Source organism: Anabrus simplex, chromosome 1 (assembly GCF_040414725.1).
Source record: "Anabrus simplex isolate iqAnaSimp1 chromosome 1, ASM4041472v1, whole genome shotgun sequence".
Taxonomy (NCBI): domain Eukaryota; kingdom Metazoa; phylum Arthropoda; class Insecta; order Orthoptera; family Tettigoniidae; genus Anabrus; species Anabrus simplex.
In genome coordinates, this window is record NC_090265.1 from 886,984,263 (window position 1) to 887,006,872 (window position 22,610).

The 22,610-nt window shown below is 39.5% G+C and overlaps 1 protein-coding gene across 2 annotated transcripts in view; it reads right to left on the reverse strand.

The window, feature by feature from the left end:
* The window catches only part of LOC136857690 (hemicentin-1), a 509,109-nt gene that overhangs the window by 271,542 nt on the left and 214,957 nt on the right, over positions 1-22,610 (reverse strand). For both annotated transcript variants that reach the window (XM_067136543.2, XM_068225274.1), the window contains exons 17-19: positions 15,336-15,431; positions 13,149-13,436; positions 8,510-8,657 (exon numbers count right to left, since the gene is read on the reverse strand). In XM_067136543.2, coding sequence (XP_066992644.2) covers positions 8,510-8,657; positions 13,149-13,436; positions 15,336-15,431 — 532 coding nt within the window. The remainder of the gene's footprint in view (positions 1-8,509; positions 8,658-13,148; positions 13,437-15,335; positions 15,432-22,610) is intronic.

Genomic DNA, 22,610 nt, shown 5'->3' on the forward strand with positions numbered 1-22,610 from the left:
ATAGGATTTTTAATTATGTTCTCCTACATAATTATGTGAAGCAAAGACCTGGCAGTCGTTGAAAGTGATCTGTTTTCTGGTGGCATTGTACCCTGCCAATGCTGTAAGAAATGGTGCATAGCAGTGTACATTCCATGTGCAGTGTCCAAAATATAAGTAATTAGTTTACTGATAGGCCAATATCTGTGGAAGAAATAAATTATAAATTGTTTAACAAGGATTGAGAGGATGATCCGATTCCCTTGATAGCGAAAATGAGTTCAGAAATAAATTTTTTGTGGGAAGTGAAAGTCCCAGTAGTGTTTGCATTAGACTACTGTTGAACAAAGTGTTCATCAGGTTTCTGTGTATTTTCATCCTCCATCTGCTATATTCAGTGAAGGTACAGATGTAGTGTAAATATATGCCTAACTGCAAGTGCCATGTCATATGTGGATATATTTTTGGACTCTGATCATTTTTTGTTTATTTATACTGAACAAACGAACTTGCACATAGAACAGGTGGTTGCCTCAGCTCTGCACCCTTTCATGAGGAACTTGACTTCTTATTTTTATCACTGACTGTGTGACACAAGATACCTCACAATGAAGTTCTACTAGAACTAATCCTTAAGGTATGATTAAAATTCATAATTTTATTTCATGTAGTATTTTAGAAAGGTTTTAGTAAGTGGAAGAATGTTAACATCGGTAGCCTCTTAAGTGTCCATTTAAAATGCCTGGTCTGCAGCTTTGAATGGGCTAACAGATAGATAGTAGTGAATGTGTTTAAAAAAATAAACCTTAGAGTAATAGTCACAACGATTGTTGGTTAACATGCTTCTACTCTCATGATACTAGAAGTAGGAGAGCAGTTGTCAGTAGCCTCCCATGATCTATCCTACGACAAACCTTAGAAACATCAATAGTGATGCAGTCCATTTGATCTGATAGAATGTCAATCTTCACATTACAATTTTTTTTTTAAAAAGGTTCTCATGGCAGAATCAACACTAGTATGTATGTCAGATCCACCACTCACCAACAGAACCTCCACAGAAAGCTGCCTCAGTGAATCAAGGATAGATTGTTTGACTTATGGTCCCTGGTTCAATCCTGGCCGAGGTAGATGATTTTTGAAAGGTGGATGGTTGATAACCAAATTGCTCCATAAACCACAGGCCCCTTAGGATCTTGAGAACTAGCATCCTGATTTCCAAATGATCAACAAAATTTTGAAGCTGGCCTTCAAGCTTGTCTCTCATCAAGAAGATCCATTCTAAGTGCCTCACAGTTATGTTTGTACATCCTTTGGGCCTCACGCACGTGCTGAAAATGTCTTCCATCTGCCTCTAGGCACAGCTAAACATGTCGTTCCATGTTTCTGGCAGTTTCTTGGAGCATTGCATTGTTAATACCATTGATTTTGTGTGTAATATTCTCCTTCAGATCATCCAAAGTCCAAGGGCATGTAATGTAGACCCTTCCCTTTAGATAACCCCACAGAGAAAAGTCTGGCGAGATCAAGTCCGTTGATCTTGGCAGCTACAAGTTCCTGGGGATTATGCAGTCATCAAAGTAACTTTGGATCAGTGCCATATGGCAAGTGGCACTGATATATTTTACGGGTGTTAATTGAAAGCGTGTTTATTACAAAACTAGCTGATCGTGATTTTTATTACGTCTCGTGAACATACAATATAATAATCTACTGTCAACTGTTTCGTCATTATCTATATCAACTGTCAACATACAAAAGTAAAATTCTCTAATTTGTACATGGTCATAATCTTCAACATCCTCCCCACCCTGGTCGGTCGATTTCTAAGGGAACGACCAGCTGCACTGGTCTTGTGACCATGGAGCAATCCGGGAGCTGAAGAATGACTGTTCGGATTCTGTCATCTCGTCCTCGGTGCAGTTCACAAATTCGGCCTCGTTTCCACGCCAGTCTGGGCTTCAGATCCTCTTGTAAAAGTACTACATCACCTATCTGTAGTTCGGTTTCTTTTTTGATCTGCTTCACTTCGTGGTAACTCCTTAATTGAAGGAGGTATTCCCTTTTCCATCTTTGCTCAAAGTGTAAGATTAGCTTTTGTCTCTGTCTGTACACCTTAGTCAAATCTTGATAGATGGAAGTATCTGCTGTACTTGGAAGAGATATCAGCCTTTCTCCTATGAGGAAGTGTGAAGGTGTCAGGATATCAGAGTTACTGTCATCTACGGTAATTAGGCGCGAGTTTAGAGTGGCCTCAATCCCCACCAAAATAGTATTTAGCCCTTCCTCGTCTACTTGAGCTCGTCCAAGTATCTTCTTGAGGCACATCTTAGTGGACCCTACCATCCTTTCCCAGAAGTCTCCCCACCATGCGGCTCTTGGTACTATAAATTTCCATGTGACATGGTGGTGTGACAAGTGAGTTTGTACTCTTGAATCTTCTAATAATTCCTGGAGTTCGGATATTTCTTTGTTGGCGGCGTGAAACGTTCGAGCATTGTCTGAATACATGGTGTTCGGAAGTCCATGTCTTCCTACGAAGCGCTGAAAGGCAAGTAGGAATTTATCAGTTGACAAGTCAGTTGTAAGCTCGAGATGAATGGCTCTTGTCGTTGCGCAGGTAAACAACACGATGTAGCATCTCTTCTCTGCAGCTCCAGCCTTCACAAACAACGGGCCTGCAAAATCTACACCACAAACGGTGAATGGCCGTTGAAACTTAACACGGTCCATTGGCAAAGGAGCTTCTATCTGTTCACATCTCTTGGCGTCTGTTATTTTGCAGGGAAGGTATGAGTTAATGACCTTCTTGATTACTTGCCTAGCCTTCAAAATCCAGAATTCACGACACAATTCTGATAACACAACACGAACTCCCATATGATGAAGTCTTACGTGCGTTTCTTTTATCAATAATTTAGTGAAATGATGAGAGCCATCAAGAAGTAGGGGGTTTCGCTCATTCTCGGAAAGATCTGCAAACTGGAGCCTACCACCAAGTCGAATCAGGTTGTCTTCTAGAAGTGGATGGAATCGTGCAATCTTGGATGTAGCCGGTACCGGTTTCTTTTGTGTCAGGGCAGTAAACTCTGTACAGAAACATTCCTCCTGAACTCGGTGTATCCAGTAGAGCCTTGCAGCTTCTAATTCTGTGGTTGTCAAATGCCGTGGATACTGCACTCTTCTCCGTGTCACCTCCACGAAACGTAAAATCCAACAGGTGATATGTATTACTTTCCAATACGAACTATATCGTAAAATATCTATCAGTGATTCATTGGCACTGATTACAAGGACTTGAGGGTTTGCCTCCTTGGATTCGGGTAGTGATACTTTCTGACGTGAGATTTCCTGTGGCCAAGAAGTGGAAGCCTCAGCAAGCCACTGTGGTCCATTCCACCATAATGAAGAGGAATTTAGATCTGTCGCTAACATTCCACGCGTCAGAAGGTCTGCGGGGTTGTCTTCACTGGGACAATATTGACACTGAACCGGCGACAGATAGTCTTGAATTTCTGTCACGCGGTTGCATACGAATGTCTTCCAGCGATTTGGGTCACTCCGTATCCAACCGAGGGCCACCATAGAGTCTGACCATAGTGTAGCTCGCGTGCTGTCAAATCCTGTTGACTGGCAAAAATATTTCAAGAGGCGGGAACCTATCAAAGTAGCCAGAAGTTCTAGTCGTGGGAGTGTAATCCTTTTAACTGGAGACAATCTGCTTTTACTGCAGGCCAAGTGTATTGATATATTATCGTCTGTTACCATTCTAGTGTACAATGCGGCTCCATATGCTCTCTCAGAAGCGTCACAAAACACATGGACATGCGTAGCATTTGGCATCTGTTTACACATTCCAATCCACCTCGGGACGTTTATAAGTGACAGCTGTTTGATGCTCGAGATCCAAAGTTGCCATTTTAAGGCTATATCCTGTGGAAGAATCTCATCCCACTCTATGCCTCGACACCAAGTATCTTGGAAGATTAACTTTCCAACAATTGAGACGGGTGAGAATAACCCCAGTGGATCGTAAAATCTTGCTGTTCCTTGTAAGAGCTGACGTTTCATGGTAGGAATGTGAGCTAGCTTTTCAGTAATTTCTCGATGATCGAAAAGGATACAGTCCAATTCTGTGTTCCACCTGATACCTAATACTCCAGTTTCTTGTTTGATATCTCGTCTCTCAGACTGCCATAAGCTCTTAGGTGTTTCTGAGTTCGTTGCCCATTTATCCATTGGTAGTCGTATGTGCCTGAGCATGGAGCTTACTTCGTAATATAAGCTTATGACCCCATTGTCGTCGTCAGCACCAGCAACGAAGTCATCCATAAATGTGCTCTGATCTAAGAGTTCTGCTGCGGTGGGGTATGTGTTACTGCACCTTGAAGCCAGTTCACGTAGAGTCGCAGATAGAAGGAAAGGACTGCACGTAAGACCAAATGGTAGCTGCGTGAACCTGTACGTGACAATTTCATCTGCTGTTTGCCAGTTACTATCTTCCCCCTTCTGGACGTGATACCAGAAAAATCTGGTTAAGTCTCTGTCTTTTTCATCTAGGTACATTTGCAAAAAGGCTTGAGTTCCATCCCCGACTATTGCTTTTCGATGTGTACAAAAGCGGATTAGCGTTGACAGAATTTCAGGAAGGAGGTTTGGTCCTGCTTCCAGAGCGTCGTTAAGAGATGGCGAGTCTCTCTCGTGTGACGAAGTGTCGAAAACAATCCTCCATTTGATTGCTCCATTCCTCTCTTTCTTGACAGCGTGGTGTGGTAGGTAGAAAACATCGCTTAGATTATCTTCTGCAGCAGTCATTTCAACATGACCTTTCTCAATATAGTCAGTCATTTGTGAACAGTACATTTCTCGAAACTCAGCATTGTCGTGAAGTTTCCTTGCAAGTGATCTAAAGCGATTCTTGGCGTTGACGCGGTTTGATGGCAAGATAACTTCCTGTTTTCTGGGTAGAGACACTAATCTCCGCCCCTCTTTCATACGAAATGAATCGTGAAACTGTTGAAGAATGGTAGCGTCCTTCCTAGAAAGTGTTCTACCTTGCTGCTCTCTTATTTCCATGGTCTCTAAATCCCAGAATTGTCGCATGCTGTCATCTTTAGGTTCAAATTCTTGACTTGTGTGAACATGATTTATAGCGACATGATGGACTGCGATTCCTGACTTGTTTCCTCTAAGAACCCAACCCAAGTTAGACGGGAGAAGTACTATGGACTCAGAAAGGCGTATTGGTTGGCCATCTCGGATCACCTTCCAGTAGTTCAATAGGGAGGTCGCTTTCATTGTCCTTGGGGTCTGCTAATTGTAACGTTTGGGTGCATGATAAAGAATAGACATCGTGTGGAACAGCAGGATGCGGGGAATACTTGTTTTCGCTCTCAAAAGCTGTTATCATTATATTAGTTTTCGACCACACGCCACTGATGTTAAACTGGACAACCCTACATGTTGTAACCGTGTGTCGATCACACTCAAATGCCGTAACAGACAGTTTCCTTTTTTCGACAACAGTAAGCTTGAGCTGATCCATGAGGCTTGTTTCGATAAAACTGGACTGACTTCCAGCATCTAAAATACACCGTGCAAGTTTGGTCAGTCCAGTCGGGCCAGTTATCCAAACCCGAGCAGTTTGAAGATACGTGAAGTTGGAGGGCGTGTTTACATCTATCTTGCCCACCGCTACAGCTTCTCTCTCATCTCCTCCACAAATTGACACGTGGTGTGTCTTCTTGCATATGGGGCATGATACCTTATTCTTCTTCGCAGTCTTTAGAGTGATGGCCTCGTCTAAGACAAAGGAAGCATCTGTTCGCTTTCTTCAGTTTTTCAGTTCTCTCCTGGTTGTTCGTTATTGTTTGACAATCTTGACCCCAGTGACTTCGATTCTCACAAAAAACGCAATACGGTTCTGTGACTTGTTTGATATTCTTTCTCGTCGGCTTGTTAGGTCAGGTGTTAACATGGAGAGCCGCTGCAGTCGGAGTATAAGTAGTCGAAAATGGCCGGTCGCAACGTATCTTCTGCGTAGTCAAGGCACACTCCACCTCTTCATTCAAAAACTGCATTAGATGCGAGATACTGCTTTCTGGTATTTCCAACCTCTTGGCGTTAAGTAGCCATTGGCGACAGAGATCGTCAGGAAATGCGCGAAGAATTTTAGGGGCTAACAGTTTTCCATAGACGTCTACATCTTCACCTAGTGCTGTCAGCGCTTGAATCCGTCGGTGGCACTCAATATACGTGGCATTGGGAATCTCAGGACTGTCGGAATGTGCAGGTTGCAGATGCTCCAAAAAATCCAGGTGGGATTGAATAATTCTGTTTTTATCCCCATAACGGGACTCCAGAATCTTCTCCACCTGTTCGTAAGTATCGGCCGTTACTGATATTCCATCCACCAGATGTTTGGGTTCACCGTCGAGATATCCTCGAAGGAATACGTTTGTTTATCACCGATACTGCTGAGTTCTTGTCCACCGAAGCCTGAAATTGCTCCCAGAACCGTGGCCATGATTCTATGTCTCCTGAAAAGGTCTCTATTCTAATAGTAGGAAGCTCAACTTCGGAAGTAGCTATGGGTGACGTAGTAGTAGCTGAGCAAGCATGTGCGTCTTGTGAATTCTTTGCCTTTATAAGTTTATTAGCCTTCCGCATTGCACGTTTAGCACTGTCTATGTAATTTTCACAGACTTGTATATCCTCGTCATAGTCGTCGTTCTCAATCAGATCGTGTATAGCATCATCTAGAACGATTAAGCTCTCAAAAGTGTCTTTAAGGCGTTCCAAGCAGTGTTCTACACCGTCCAGCGCCGCAGTATCGCTGAAATCATTTATCTGTTTAGTAAAACGTGTAACGTTGGAACGCTGAGTAGTGCGTTTCCTTTTTAGCTTGTCAAGTGAGGACTGAGACATTCTTTCTTGTTAGTTGGTTAGTGTAATAATGTTCCGTGAATTTTCTCGTGACGTGTCTGACAATATGTTTTCTTTTGTAGTTACAGAAATGCTCAGGAGATAGCGCTAGTTGTCACCCTGTCGTTGTTAGAGTCTCCTGGAGATTATGACCTCTTTGCAGGTTATATGACAACAACATGGCGGCTAAAATATATTGCAATCAAATATAATATTTTGAGATGATTGAAAATCAAGGAGCACTCAACCGTGTCTAGAAGCAAGTTTTTAGTGCTCTAACAACATTCAAAATAGTATTAATGCCGTGTAAGTACTTATCTGTTCCCTTGTCGTGGTGAAACGTAGGTTGACGAAGGGGCTGATAGGTACAGTTTCACAAGTTTTTCAATCAACACCTTATTATGTATTACACAAGATTAAAGATTGTTGTATGTTATTTTCTCCTGTAATCCGTGTTCCCGGGGTTTCGGCACCATGATATATTTTACGGGTGTTAATTGAAAGCGTGTTTATTACAAAACTAGCTGATCGTGATTTTTATTACGTCTCGTGAACATACAATATAATAATCTACTGTCAACTGTTTCGTCATTATCTATATCAACTGTCAACATACAAAAGTAAAATTCTCTAATTTGTACATGGTCATAATCTTCAACAGGCACCATCCTGTTGAAAGTACCTTTGATGCAGCTCAGTACCATCCAACTGCTCAACAAATTCACTGAAGATCCATCAGTGTTTTTTTGGTGTTCACTATATCATGGGAAAATGTTATCTCTGCTGATAGTGTACACCAGACTCTGACTTTCAATAGGTGCTTAGATGTTTCTTGAATGCCATGTGGATTTTGTGCTGACCAAATTCATGTGTTCTGTGAGTTTACGTAACCTCTTAGGTGAAACCATGCCTTGTCTGTGAACCATGTAATGAACAGTATGCCAGGATTTTGAACAATGGTCATCTGGAACCAACAACAATATTCCATCCTTCTAACCTTATCTGGCTCAAGCAGTTCGTGAACAGATGTTACCCTATATGGTTTTAAGCTAGTCTTCTTCACAGCTCTCTGACACATCGCGTATGAGTACCTGGTTGCCTTAAAGACTTAGGGTGACTGCTATAGTTGCTCCTGAACGTCCACAGCAACCATCAGAAGTTGCTGGTTTCACTCACAAGATCTCCCGTTGTTTCCAACTTGTGTACTAACGCCAGTATTGTGTTCCTGTCTGGGTGATTTGAACACAAAATTCTCTCTGGTATGCCCTTTGTGTGGCTATGAACAATTTTGTTATCCAATAGTTTTTAAGATGAAATACCCTCTGCTCTAATGTGTACTGCATCTTGACAGAAAATGACAAAGGAATAATGGTGCCTGACATGAACAAACAACAGTAATGAACAACTGCAAGATACAAGTCCAACTGCACCATCTGTTGACAAATGCCTAACGCTCTCGTGCAACATGCAGACAAAACTACAAGACCTCCTGCACCATTTGAAAGGTAAATGGAACATTTCTGCACGTTTATATTCAAATATTGGATGAAAGATTAATCATGCATTTTATATGAATCACCCTGTATGATAGGTTAAAATAACTCACATGCTCAATGATGGTACAAGCAGCAATCCATCCTTTTCCCATGTTATAAGTGGTCTAGGCTCACCCTGAGCATCACAAGGTAGCCGCACATTCTCCCCAGCTCGGGCCTTTATTTCAGATGGAGAACTAGCCACAAAGGTGGGAGATTCTGAAATGAATACATTGTCACACTATTATTCATTAATATACTCCAACATATAAAAAAAGCAAATTAGTGAAAGAGCTGTTATTTGCATATTAGAATTACTTAGAAACTTTCAAATCAACTTTAAAATAAAAGAACATCTACATAAATAAAATAATGACTTTTTTCATACACTTCACTTCTTTGCCTCATACTTCAAATTTATCTCTAAATAGGTGTGCAAATGTCGAAAATAAGTTCATCTCAATTTGTGTCTGTCTGCCTGTTAGTTTATTTGCATCAATCTTACAAGAAAATAGCAAAACAGAATTTCTAGAAACTTGATGTTTAAATTCAAGGATAATGTGCATAAGCGTATATATATTAGATGATTAGTACACATTGGTGAGCAATAATAAGGAGGCCAGTATAGGAAATGTCCAATTTCTCCATTAATATTAGCTGAATCGAAAAACTACTCATTATAAAAGTTGTGCAGATCATTTCCAATCTTTTAGGTTTCATGCATTTTTATTTTCTTAGGATTAATAAAGGAGAAAATCATGATTATTATATTTTACACAAACTTCCAAATATCTCTAGAAATGAATATTGAATTTTCACGACCACACTGTAATCGAAAGCGATTTTGAACATATTAGGTTGTGTTACGTACATTTAGTACATGTTGAAGAGATGTTAAGTACAGAACAAAAATGGCCAACCAGACACCAGTGGGATCCGAACCCATAACCTCCTAATAGGTTGAAAGTCGCTATCGATCTCTAGAAATATTATTTATATCTAAGAAATAAGCATAACAGTAATTACAGAAAATGTAAGTTCCAATGTTTTATATCTCATACATTTTTACTGTACGAGTAATCACAAATTATATTTGACATACAGTACTGAAGAACCTAACAGTTATAGATTAACCAAGTCAAAACTGAAAAGAAATGGCTTCTAATACGAGAATACAGAAAGGTAGCTTTGTAAACGAGGTAATTTCATTTTTTTTAAATGAACAGGTTACAGAAATAAATGGAAAAATTGTAGTGAGAATTCCAGACAAAGAAGGTTAATTCAGTTGTTCAGTTGTGAACAGTGATGATGTGGTTCTTTATCCAGTTGAGTTCTTAAATTTTATTTCTGACCCTGGCTAGCCAACACATGAAATTACATTAAAAACAGGAGAGCCAATAGTGGTCTGGAGGTATCTAAACGCACCAAAATTGTGCACCAGTACACGCCTTAGTGTAAGGAAGTTACACATGAATATCATTGAGGCAGATATTTTAACATGTACTGGAAGGGATGAAATTGCAGTTATACCATGTATTCTCCCCTAATTCCTAGTAGTTATCCTTTCCAATTTATGCTACTCCACTTTCCCATAAGCAACTGCTTTGCCACATCCATAAGTAAGTCACAAGGCCAAAAACTCACTACCAGTAGGGTAGAGCTTGGAAATTCAGGATGTTTCTTGCTGGGCTTCCTCTTGAGTCAGGTCCTCTAATTCTCTTTTTATACAGCACCAGGCAGTGAGACTCAAAACATAGTTTACAAGGAGGCACTCCAATAGAAAGATACCCCTTCCACTAACAGGATAAATATCTTAAAGATATTCAGTAGCACCCATGAGGTATTTCGCACCTTCTACACTACTCTCACTTTTAGGGTAATACTGTAGTTTACTTACAGAGAAGCCTGCCCTTTTGCAAATAGACTGTCATATTTATACTTTCACTCTATCTAAAAATCAGATTGCTTTTCTCAAACTATCTGAACAATCAACATGGCCATCCTGTCAAAGACAGAAATGATAGCTAGTTATAAATATGACAACCTTGACAAAGTATGGTACTTCTAATTATAATACGGTAAATTATTCTTGACCTTTGAGACGATATTGTGGAATGACAGAATGAAAGTTACGGAAAAGAAACTGTAGTGATGATGAAGTAACACAGACTGTAGAGTGTATAAGGATGTGCAGTGCTATGAAGTAATGTTTGCTGAAGAGAAGAAGAAAAGTTGGAGTTGTTCATACTAGGAGGCTATTTAATGGATTATTTAAAAAAAAAAAAAGCAGGAAGAGTGAAAATGTTTCCTTGCGATCTGTGGAGGGAAAAGTGGAAGAAGGGGAAGATCAACAGTGGAACTAAAAGAAATAAAGCATGATCTGAAAATTATCTGATTGTTGCACTTAGTAAAACCACTATGTGACAATATTTCAGCTTAGAACTCTGACCAAAATGGTTCTGTCATCTAAGGTTCAGTATTGTATGAACTATATGAACGGATTTTTGATCTAATTGACACATGTGCTGCATGTCAGTATTTCTCCCCTCAACATTGTCATATGGCAGTATGGAAAATTCTGAATTCCCATGGAGGGAATTAGATATTTTTCACCAATAGAGCATGTCAAAAACATATCAGATGTAAGGTTTTTCAGGCGTTTGCTCTATTAACCAGCGTTTCGTCTTAGGTCTGACACTAGACACTATGCAGGTGAGCTCACACCCAGCGTCAGTGGGTAGGGTCTGACACATCCCACTCTGACAAGTCTAGAGTCAGACCTAAGACGAAACGCTGGTTAATAGAGCAAACGCCTGAAAAGCCTTACATCTGATATAGCAGTGTTTCAATGTGCAACAACGATATATTGTATGATTCCTTAAAAGTCAGATAAAAATATCCCTTGACAGATTGCAAGATGTCAATTAAAATTTGCTTTTACCGGGCAAGTTGGCCGTGCGATTAGGAGCGCACGGTTGTGAGCTTGCATCCAGGAGATAGAGAGTTCAAATCCCACTGTCGGCAGCCCTGAAGATGGTTTTCCGTGGTTTCCCATTTTCACACGAGGCTGTACCTTAATTAAGGCCATGGCTGCTTTCTTCTGACTCCTAGGCCTTTCCTATCCCATCGTCGCCATAAGACCTATCCATGTCGGTGCGACATTAAGCCACTAGCAAAAAAAAAAAAAAAAAAAGGGTATTGGGCAAGAACTGCCATTTCTACAAGGGAATTTGTTTTGAGAAGGGATAAGATATTTGTGTATTTTAACTTCTCAAGCCAGGAGCGTGTGAGTGTCACGTGTGCAGTTGTCTTATCTATTGGCGGATGCATGTGACTGTCACACCGACGCATTACTCGTTCCAAAACAGTCTAGCTATCTATTGACATTTCTTTGTTCTACGTGACGCTTTGAGACTGTTCTTTTCCCTTGTGTGTTTTTTTTTTTTTTTGGCCTATAACTGTAACTTTGTGATAAAATATGTCTTAGATTCACGTAGCCGACTGCTGTTGTTTCAAGTGAAAGCATGGGAGGTCCGAGTATGTCATTTGACCTTACATCTGAACAAATTGTAGAATATTTAGATGAACTGGGTATAGTGATATTAAATATTTGATAGTGGTAATGAATTTGACAATAATGAAAGTGATGACAATTTTTTGCCAGAAAGTAGCCAGGAAAATAACATCAAAAGGGTAAACAGTGACGATAGTGATGATGAAAATGGAAGCGAAGTGTCAACGTGTACAAGAAGATAGGAAAATGGATAAAGTGGATGATTCATACACCCCACAAAACTACATTTACTGGAAAATGTGGAGTTGTAAACCAGGTACAGTGTGTTTAAGAAATATTTAAACTGTTTTTTGATAAGTTAATGTTTAAAATTGCAGACCATACAAATTGCTATACCGACTTCTTGAATTCAAAGAAAGATGACCAGACACCATCATCCAGAGTTCATGAATGGAAATACGTGGATTGTGATCAACTGTGTGTTTATTTTGGATTAAGGATGCTCATGGGAATTATTCAGAAGCCTTCCATAAAATCATATTTTTCACACACCTATATTCTACAATGTAATGACACAGGGCAGGTTTGTACTAATAAATAGATTTTTACATTTTGCTGATAATGCACTCCTTGAAAACTATGAAAGTAACAAAAAGTTGTTTAAGATAAATCCAATCATCACACACCTAAACAAAAAATACTCTTTTTTCCCTTTCTTCTTCTTCCTAATAATTTACTGCTGTCGATATTGTCTATTATTGTTATTATTCTTATTAATATTATTATATTAAACATATATCACCATCTGTATTACTTTAATTCATTCTCATTACTAATGTTCTATTACCTCAAAAGTTTCATTTTATCCAAAAGATAATCACACTTGAGCCAACTTTTAGATGGGTTGAATTTCATTTTTACAGTTTTCTAACAAAGTGTCTATTGGTGGTGTGTATCTCCTCAAAATTTGGGTTATTTGTGTGTAAACGTTTTCAAGATATAAATCTTTATTTGTAGTACTTAACAAAGCTGCTGCTCAGACATTTAAATTACTGCCAGCAGGCTCAGGTGAGGGAAATTTAAAACCTGGCTTGAGGGGTTAAATCTTTTCAACCAAGGACAGGAATACAATGTGAGGTATTTAATTACAGTTTGTGAACTCTTATGGCTAGGAGCAAGGCTAAGGGACACCTTACCTACAACATGCAGTATAGTGTCAAGACTGACAGAGCCCCCAACATTGGAGGCCACACACTCGTAGGCACCCTCGTGTTCATGTGTCACATAAGGTATTTGGAGAGAACCATCTTCAAGAAGAGTAATACCATCCTCCTGCATTTGTTCTTCATCCAGTTGTTCACCATCATTGTACCATGTTATTGCAGGTTTTGGATAGCCGAGCAATATTCGACACATCAGTCTGACACTAGTACCGAGTGGTGCTGTTACATCACGATCCAATGACCGATCCAGCAAGGGTTTAACTGCAAGATAAACAATAGGCATAAAAGACATAGGAAGTAACCAGTGTTAACACAGTACAATGGTCTAGTTCAACCAAGTGAGCTCCCATTCTGCTATGCTTCTGTCAGGGTCTGTGGCTGACAAATCCATGCCATGGCCTTGGAAGTATCTTCTGCCACCAGATATGGTGTCTAATATAGAACAAACATATACCAATTACTTATTTTGACATATGGATCAGAAATGTAAGGAGAGGGATAGAAGTAGAATACAAACAGTGGAAATGAAGTTTCAAAGGTGTCGAGTAGGTTTAACAAGACTGGATAGAGTTAGAAATAAGAGAGTGCAGGAGATGGTAAATGAGGTACCCCTACAGGAAAAGATAGAAAAATCAAGGCTTCAGTGGTATGGACATGTTAAGGGAATGGAAGAAGAAAGGATACTAAGAAAGATGTTAGAAATGGAGTTGAAGGGGAGGAGACCTAGAGGAAGACTGAGGGACAGATGGCTGAAAGGTGTAAAGAAAAGCATCGAGGCAAGAGGAGGGAACTGGACGATAGTGACAGAAGAGAAGAGGTGGATGGTCAGAAAACGATGAAGAGGCTTATGTTCCAAGCAGACATAGCCTATGGTTGGAAACTGCTCCAGATGATCAACCACAATCAATCACTACTGATCTGCATTTAGGGCAGTCACCCAGGTGGCATATTCCCTATCTGTTGTTTTCCTAGCCTTTTCTTAAACGATTTCAAAGAAATTGGAAATTTATTGAACATCTCCCTTGGTAAGTTATTTCAGTCCCTAATTCCCCATCCTATAAAGAAATATTTCCCCAATCTGTCCTCTTGAATTCCAACTTTATCTTCATATTGTGATCTTTCCTACTTTTAAAGACACCACTCAAACTTATTTGTCTACTAATGTCATTCCACGCCATCTCTCCACTGACAGCTCGGAACATACCACTTAGTCAAGCAGTTCGTCTCCTTTCTCCCAAGTCTTCCCAGCCCAAACTTTGCAACATTTTTGTAACGCTACTCTTTGGTCGGAAATCACCCAGAACAAATTGAGCTGCTTTTGTTTGGTATTTTACCAGTTCTCAAATCAAGTAATCCTGGTGAGGCTCCCATACACTGGAGTCTTACCAGAGACTTATATGCCCTCTCCTTTACATCCTTACTACAACCCCTAAACATCCTCATAATCACTTTACTGCTTGATCATAGAGAAATTATTCAAATTACAAATGCCTAAAATAATGATGATGATGATATACCAATGAAGGATAAAGAAGTAATGTACAAGGGATATTATGTACCTATAATTATATATGCAGAAGAAACATGGACAATGGCACAGAGATATGAGAGTAGGGTACAGAATACAAGGGGGAACAGAGTGAAAAATGAAATAAAAAAACTAAAAGTGCAAATGCTAAATTAAATACTAGAATAAAACAAGACAGAAATCAAGCTAATTGTATTACTTCACAATTGATCAACTCTCCTCCATTCACCTGACATGGTACTTCACATATTTAACCAGTGTGAAGCCTGAACTGTTAAGGCTCATTGAGACTACATATTAGTAAACCCACCATCCTCTTTCCTACTCCATATAATGGTAACAGTGAGCCATATGGTGGCAAATGAAGGATCCTCTTCCTCAATAGAGGGATGGGGAAATTTAATTAAATATTTTTTGTGATTTACTACTGAAGAAGTGAAGTACGGTAAGTTCTTTAAAAAGCATGAAGTTTTGCTGCATTCTGCCATATTTCACATAGAACAAACCACAAAAAATATCATGTCTAGCATAAATCAAAACAGTAACAATACTGTGAAGTATATCACTACCCATTAAATTAGAAGAGAGTTGGAAGGTTTACTTCCAATTAGAATTATCAGCATGGAACTTACCTAGTCCTGTGATTTTCACAGCTGCTTCATGTTCCACTTTTCCAAATTTATTTTCTGCAATGCAGATATAGGTGCCTTCATCACTCAGTTCAGCTCCTATAAACAAGGATTTAAATGAGATTTTTTTCTTTGTTTTTTTTTTAATACACGGTACAATACATTTTCTTTCTGCCACCCTGTAATACTTTGAGAAATATCCAGCTGGCAAGCACAGTGTACAGTTATGGGATTACAGTACAGTATAACCATGTGAAAGTGTATTTTTCTCAACCAACATAATAACTGTATGTACCTCTGTCAAACTGTACAGTCATCAACGCATTTTTTTATTGAGGATCTTCAACTTACAGGTAGTAGTAGTAGTAGTAGTAGTAGCAGTAGTAGTAGTAGCAGTAGTACTGGTAGTCTCTCTGTAGATTCTGGACAATTTAAAAGCTGTGAAAAATATGTGGCTAGTTCCTGGCAATTTTCTTTATTTGTTAAGGCAATCAGAAAAAGTAAAGCCGATAAATGGTGGGCACTGGCTAAAGAAGTAGAAGATGATCCATGGGGACAAGGTTATAAGATTGTCATGAAGAAACTCGGGACATTTTCAACCCCGAGTGCGGATCCGCAAACAATTAAACAAATTGTGGATACACTATTCCCAGACCATCCAGAGAGGATTGACTGTGACAACGAGAAAGAACTGGATGATATACCCCTCTTTACTGTAGAAGAGCTGAATAGAGCTATTAGCTCTCTTAGAAACAAGAAAACTCCAGGACCAGATGGTATACCTGCAGAAGTGCTAAAGATAATAGCAGAACTATGCCCAGAACTGTTGCTGAATATGTACAATCATTGCCTGCAAACGGGTGTTTTTAGTCCCCAATGGAAAATGGCTCGTTTGGTTCTGATCAGCAAAGGAAAACTTGGTGGTTATAGACCTTTATGTATGCTGGACACAGCTGGAAAAGGCCTGGAGAAACTTCTGCAGCCCAGAATCCTCTCAGCAGTTCAACTAGCAGGGGATCTATCTGTTTGCCAACATGGATTTCGGAGAGGACACTCGACGCTAGATGCAGTGTGAGAGGTGGTGAATACAGCAGAAAGGGCACAAACGGGCAACCATCATTCCCATAAATTGACACTTCTTGTAACCCTGGATGTGAAGAATGCCTTCAATTCGGCAAGATGGAGCAACATGTTGGTAGCTCTTGAAGAAACTTTCAAACTACCCCAATATCTTATGCGCATAATGAGAGATTACTTCAAAGATCGCACTCTGTTGTACGATACGGAAGATGGAGAAAAGACAAAGCGTCTGACGGCTGGTGCAGCGCAGGGATCGATCCTTGGTCCAGATCTTTGGAACATAATGTATGATGGCTTGTTACGTGTGAAGATGCCAGAGGACACGAAGCTTGTGGGCTACGCTGATGATGTGGCCGCCTTGATAGTAGCTCGTAATGTTGAAATGGCTCAAATTAAACTGAACCAGGTGATGCGGCGCATAAAAGAATGGATGATGAGCCACAGTCTAACATTAGCCAAACACAAAACGGAGATAGAGGATCGAAACTCTTGTACCAATGACTGTTGGAGAGTTAGTGATAGAAACATCTGCGAGCACAAAATATCTAGGAGTGACACTTGACTCCAAGCTCACATTCTGGACTCATATTCAGAGAGTGACAGACAAGGCAGTAAAATACATGACTGCACTTAGCAGACTAATGGGAAATATTAAAGGTCCGAAATCCAGTAAACGACGTCTTCTCATGTCGACGGTTCAGTCAGTGCTTCTATATGGTTCTGAAATCTGGGCTGAATCCTTGAGATTTGCTTGGTATCGGAGAAGGATAGCTGCCGTACAACGGAGAGCGGCTTTACGTATTGCATGTGCATACCGCACTGTTTCCGAACCGGCAATCCTCACGGTGGCAGCAATAGCCCCAATAGATCTACTCGCATTGGAGCGGCATGAAATCTGGCGTACCAAAGGAGAGCTGGGAAAGAAATGTGCAAAGAAGCGCGCCTTCAGTCAACTGATGAGGCGATGGCAACTCAGATGGGAAAGTGACCCTCGAGGCAAATGGACCAAGTGACTGATACCACGCTTGGATATCTGGGTTGAAAGGGCCCATGGTGAAGTAAATTACTACCTCACGCAGCTTCCAACAGGACATAGATATTTCCGGAAATTCCTGCATAAAGTGGGCAGAGCGAGTGACGCAGCATGCATATACTGCGGTGATATTGACGACGTATATCATACCTTTTTTGTATGCGGCCATTGGACAATTCAGAGAAGATGTGTGGAAACTGAACTAGGAGAATTGACAACAGATAATGTTATTTCGATGATGCTGCGAAACCAGGAATCCTGGGATCGTGTGGCAGTACATGTGGAGGACATCCTTCGTCAGAAGAAGAAGGATTTGGAAGCATACGAACATTCATAAAGAAGAAATGAAGAAAGAAGACGTCTGAAAGACAAAGCACGATATCACCCTGAAGTAATGCGAGAGCGGTTCTGGGGTGATGACTTACATCGTGGGAAAAGGGTGTGTGGTTTTTAGTGGGTAAGAATCCCACACACTTGTGGAGTGCGGACCCTTCACAAGTGTCTTTTTGAAGATTTTCCACAATCCCTCGCAAAAAAAAAAAAAAAAAAAATTATTATTATTATTATTATTATTATTATTATTATTATTATTATTATTATTTTAAAGTTCCTCCAGAGTACTCAGAGAATATTAGTTAAAGTTCTATAAACTGCCACCAGCAAACACTCAGAATTCTGGACTCAGTAATGAAAGGATAGAAATTTTTATATGTTACAAGCAGTTTCTTTTTTTTTTGAAAAAGAGTTAACCAGCATCAATCAATCAATCAATCAATCAATCAATCAATCAATCAATCAATCAATCAAACAATCAATCAATCAATACCGATCTGCATTCAGGGCAGTCGCCCAGGTGGCAGATTCCCTATCTGTTGCTTTCCTAGCCTTTTCCGAAATGATTTCAAAGAAATTGGAAATTTATTGAACATCTCCCTTGGTAAGTTATTCCAATCCCTAACTCCCCTTCCTATAAATGAATATTTGTCCCAGTTTGTCCTCTTGAATTCCAACTTTATCTTCATATCGTGATCTTTCCTACTTTTATAAACGCCATTCAAACCTATTCGTCTACTAATGTCATTCCACACCATCTCTCCGCTGACAGCTCGGAACATACCACATAGTCTAGCAGCTCTTCTTCTTTCTCTCAATTCTTCCCAACCCAAACATTGCAACATTTTTGTAACGCTACTCTTTTGTCGGAAATCACCTAGAAGAAATCGAGCTGCTTTTCTTTGGATTTTTTCCAGTTCTTGAATCAGGTAATCCTGGTGAAGGTCCCATACACTGTAATCATACTCTAGTTGGGGTCTTACCAGAGACTTATATGCACTCTCTTTTACATCCTTACTACAACCCCTAAACACCCTCATAACCATGTGTAGAGATCGGTACCCTTTATTTACAATCCCATTTATGTGATTACCCCAGTGAAGATCTTGCCTTATATTAATACCTAGATACTTACAATGATCCCCAAAAGGAACTTTCACCCCATCAAGGCAGTAATTAAAACTGAGAGGACTTTTCCTATTTGTGAAACACACAACCTGACTTTTAGCCCCGTTTATCAACATACCATTGCCTGCTGTCCATCTCACAACATTTTCGAGGTCACGTTGCAGTTGCTCACAATCTTGTAACTTATTTATCACTCTATAAAGAATAACATCATCCGCAAAAAGCCTTACCTCCGATTCCACTCCTTTACTCATATCATTTATATATATAAGAAAACATAAAGGTCCGATAACACTGCCCTGAGGAACTCCCCTCTCAACTATTACAGGGTCAGACAAAGCTTCACCTACTCTAACTCTCTGAGACCTATTTTCTAGAAATATAGCAACCCATTCAGTCACTCTTTTGTCTAGTCCAATTGCACTCATTTTTGCCAGTAGTCTCCCATGATCCACCCTATCAAATGCTTTAGACATGTCAATCGCGATACAGTCCATTTGACCTCCAGAATCCAAGATATCTGCTATATCTTGCTGGAATCCTACAAGTTGAGCTTCAGTGGAATAACCTTTCCTAAAACCGAATTGCCTTCTATCGAACCAGTTATTAATTTCACAAACATGTCTAATATAATCAGAAAGAATGCCTTCCCAAAGCTTACATACAATGCATGTCAAACTTACTGGCCTGTAATTTTCAGCTTTATGTCTATCACCCTTTCCTTTATACACAGGGGCTACTATAGCAACTCTCCATTCATCTGGTATAGCTCCTTCGACCAAACAATAATCAAATAAGTACTTCAGATATGGTACTACATTCCAACCCATTGTCTTTAGTATATCCCCAGAAATCTGATCGATTCCAGCCGCTTTTCTAGTTTTCAACTTTTGTATCTTATTGTAAATGTCATTGTTATCATATGTAAATTTTATTACTTCTTTGGCCTTAGTCTCTTCCTCTATCTCGACATTATCCTTGTAACCAACAATCTTTACATACTGCTGACTGAATACTTCTGCCTTTTGAAGATCCTCACATACACACTCCCCTTGTTCATTAATTATTCCTGGAATGTCCTTCTTGGAACCTGTTTCTGCCTTAAAATACCTATACATACCCTTCCATTTTTCACTAAAATTTGTATGACTGCCAATTATGCTTGCCATCATGTTATCCTTAGCTGCCTTCTTTGCTAGATTCAATTTTCTAGTAAGTTCCTTCAATTTCTCCTTACTTCCACAGCCATTTCTAACTCTATTTCTTTCCAGTCTGCACCTCCTTCTTAGTCTCTTTATTTCTCTATTATAATAAGGTGGGTCTTTACCATTCCTTACCACCCTTAAAGGTACAAACCTGTTTTCGCATTCCTCAACAATTTCTTTAAACCCATCCCAGAGTCTGTTTACATTTTTATTTACTGTTTTCCACCGATCATAGTTACTTTTTAGAAACTGCCTCATACCTGCTTTATCAGCCATATGGTACTGCCTAACAGTCCTACTTTTAAGACCTTCCTTTCTATCGCATTTATTTTTAACTACCACAAAAACAGCTTCATGATCACTAATACCATCTATTACTTCAGTTTCCCTATAGAGCTCATCTGGTTTTATCAGCACCACATCCAGGATATTTTTCCCTCTGGTTGGTTCCATCACTTTCTGAATCAGCTGTCCTTCCCATATTAACTTATTTGCCATTTGTTGGTCATGCTTCCTGTCGTTCGCATTTCCTTCCCAATTTACATCTGGCAAATTCAGATCTCCCGCTACAATCACATTTCTTTCCATGTCGTTTCCCACATAGCTGACTATCCTATCAAATAATTCCGAATCCGCGTCAGTGCTACCCTTTCCCGGTCTGTACACTCCAAATATATCAAGTTGCCTATTATCTTTAGAAATGAGCCTTACACCTAGAATTTCATGTGTCTCATCTTTAACTTTTTCGTAGCTTACAAATTCTTCTTTCACCAGAATGAAAACTCCCCCTCCCACCTTCCCTATCCTATCTCTACGATACACACTCCAGTGCCGTGAGAAAATTTCTGCATCCATTATATCCTTTCTCAGCCATGATTCAACTCCTATTACAATATCTGGTAAATATATATCTATTAAATTACTTAATTCTATTCCTTTCTTTACAATACTTCTACAGTTCAGCACTAACAATTTTATGTCATCCCTACTTGATTTCCAGTTCCCTGTTCCCTTATCACCGCTCCCTAGGCCATCCCGTTTCCCTGAATGTACCTCCCTATTACCCTTCCCTACCATTCACTCGACCCATCTCAAGCATAGAACACTGGCATCGCAGGCTACTTTCTGTGGTGTCATATAATCATATTATACTACCAGGTAGCCGGTTGCAGTAACTGAGTCAAAAATTACTTTTGAAACACATAGAGCACCATAATGTCTAACCCAGTCTGTAGGCCAAAACACAACTCAACCTTATTTTTACCTTAACTTTCGGACTTCAACAGAGATAACTGAAATGTTAGTAAAAATGAAGAAATTATGTAAATACCTTTTCCATTACAGAAACTTACACATTGAACCCATGATGCTGGTGCTGCCATCTTGCACTTTGTGTCGGTTGCAAGATGTCTTCTTTTCAGGTACCAGGAGTTGACATATGGTAGAGGTTGAATATATTGTCAGGTGTAGAGAAGCCCTTGTTGGTGTCAATATTAAGTTAATTTGCGAGAAATCACATTCGTATTCAGGGGCAGAAATGGGAATGCTCTTGTTGGTGCTTAAAAGTGGTAGTAGAAACGCTGACATTTTCTTATCAACAAAGACTTCACAATAACCTTTTAGTTTTCTGAAATGAATCCTTAATCGCCAACAAAAATTTTGTACTCCAATATCACCACTAGTGACATTCTTCTAAACATTATCTTGCCAACATTCAGGGTACAGTACTTTTGTCCATTCTGTTATTTGGGTGTCTTCTTTTGTTAACAGACGATTTTCAATCCGTCATCTTCAGCTGTCATAGAACATTTCAGGATAAAGGGAGCTTTTCGCATTGGTAGCTTGCCTTTTTTTCTCTCTTCTTCAGGGTAGCTCCCTTGAGTTTCAAATTCTCAGTTGCCCTTCGAGCTTCATGACTGGAAGACCCTATGTTAAATTTGTTGTCTTCAAACAGAAGAATTTGCCTAGATAGTACTTTATGAACCTTACAAAGCATCATATCGCATGCTTGTAGTTCAATGCTGAGTTCTGACAACTCTTGAAGAGCATCACACACAAGACAAAGATCAAGAATAAAATCAACATTCACAATTTGTTTTTAAGAGACTATCATACATAACTCTTTCACTCTTATCCCTTGTTTTCATCCTGTTCTGTTCTTTCAAAATGTGCCATGAATAATCCATAGTTTTTCCAAACTTCAGAAACATTTCTGCAACTGGAAAGTATTCAACAGGAATTTAGAATTCTTCCAATGTAGTACAGCTGATCAGTCACATGAAGGTCATTCCCATATTTTAAGCATCAAGCATGTAGAGTCGAAAGAGTAGTCCTATCAAACTGGATCGATATCATATACTTTATGATATGGTCAATAACTATGGATAAGAGTTAATCTATCGACAATTCCTGATGCCATAATTCAACATCAAGCGGTGATAGCAGTACCTAAGTTGAGACACATTGTTTAAACAATAAATCCAAACCTTCACTACAATT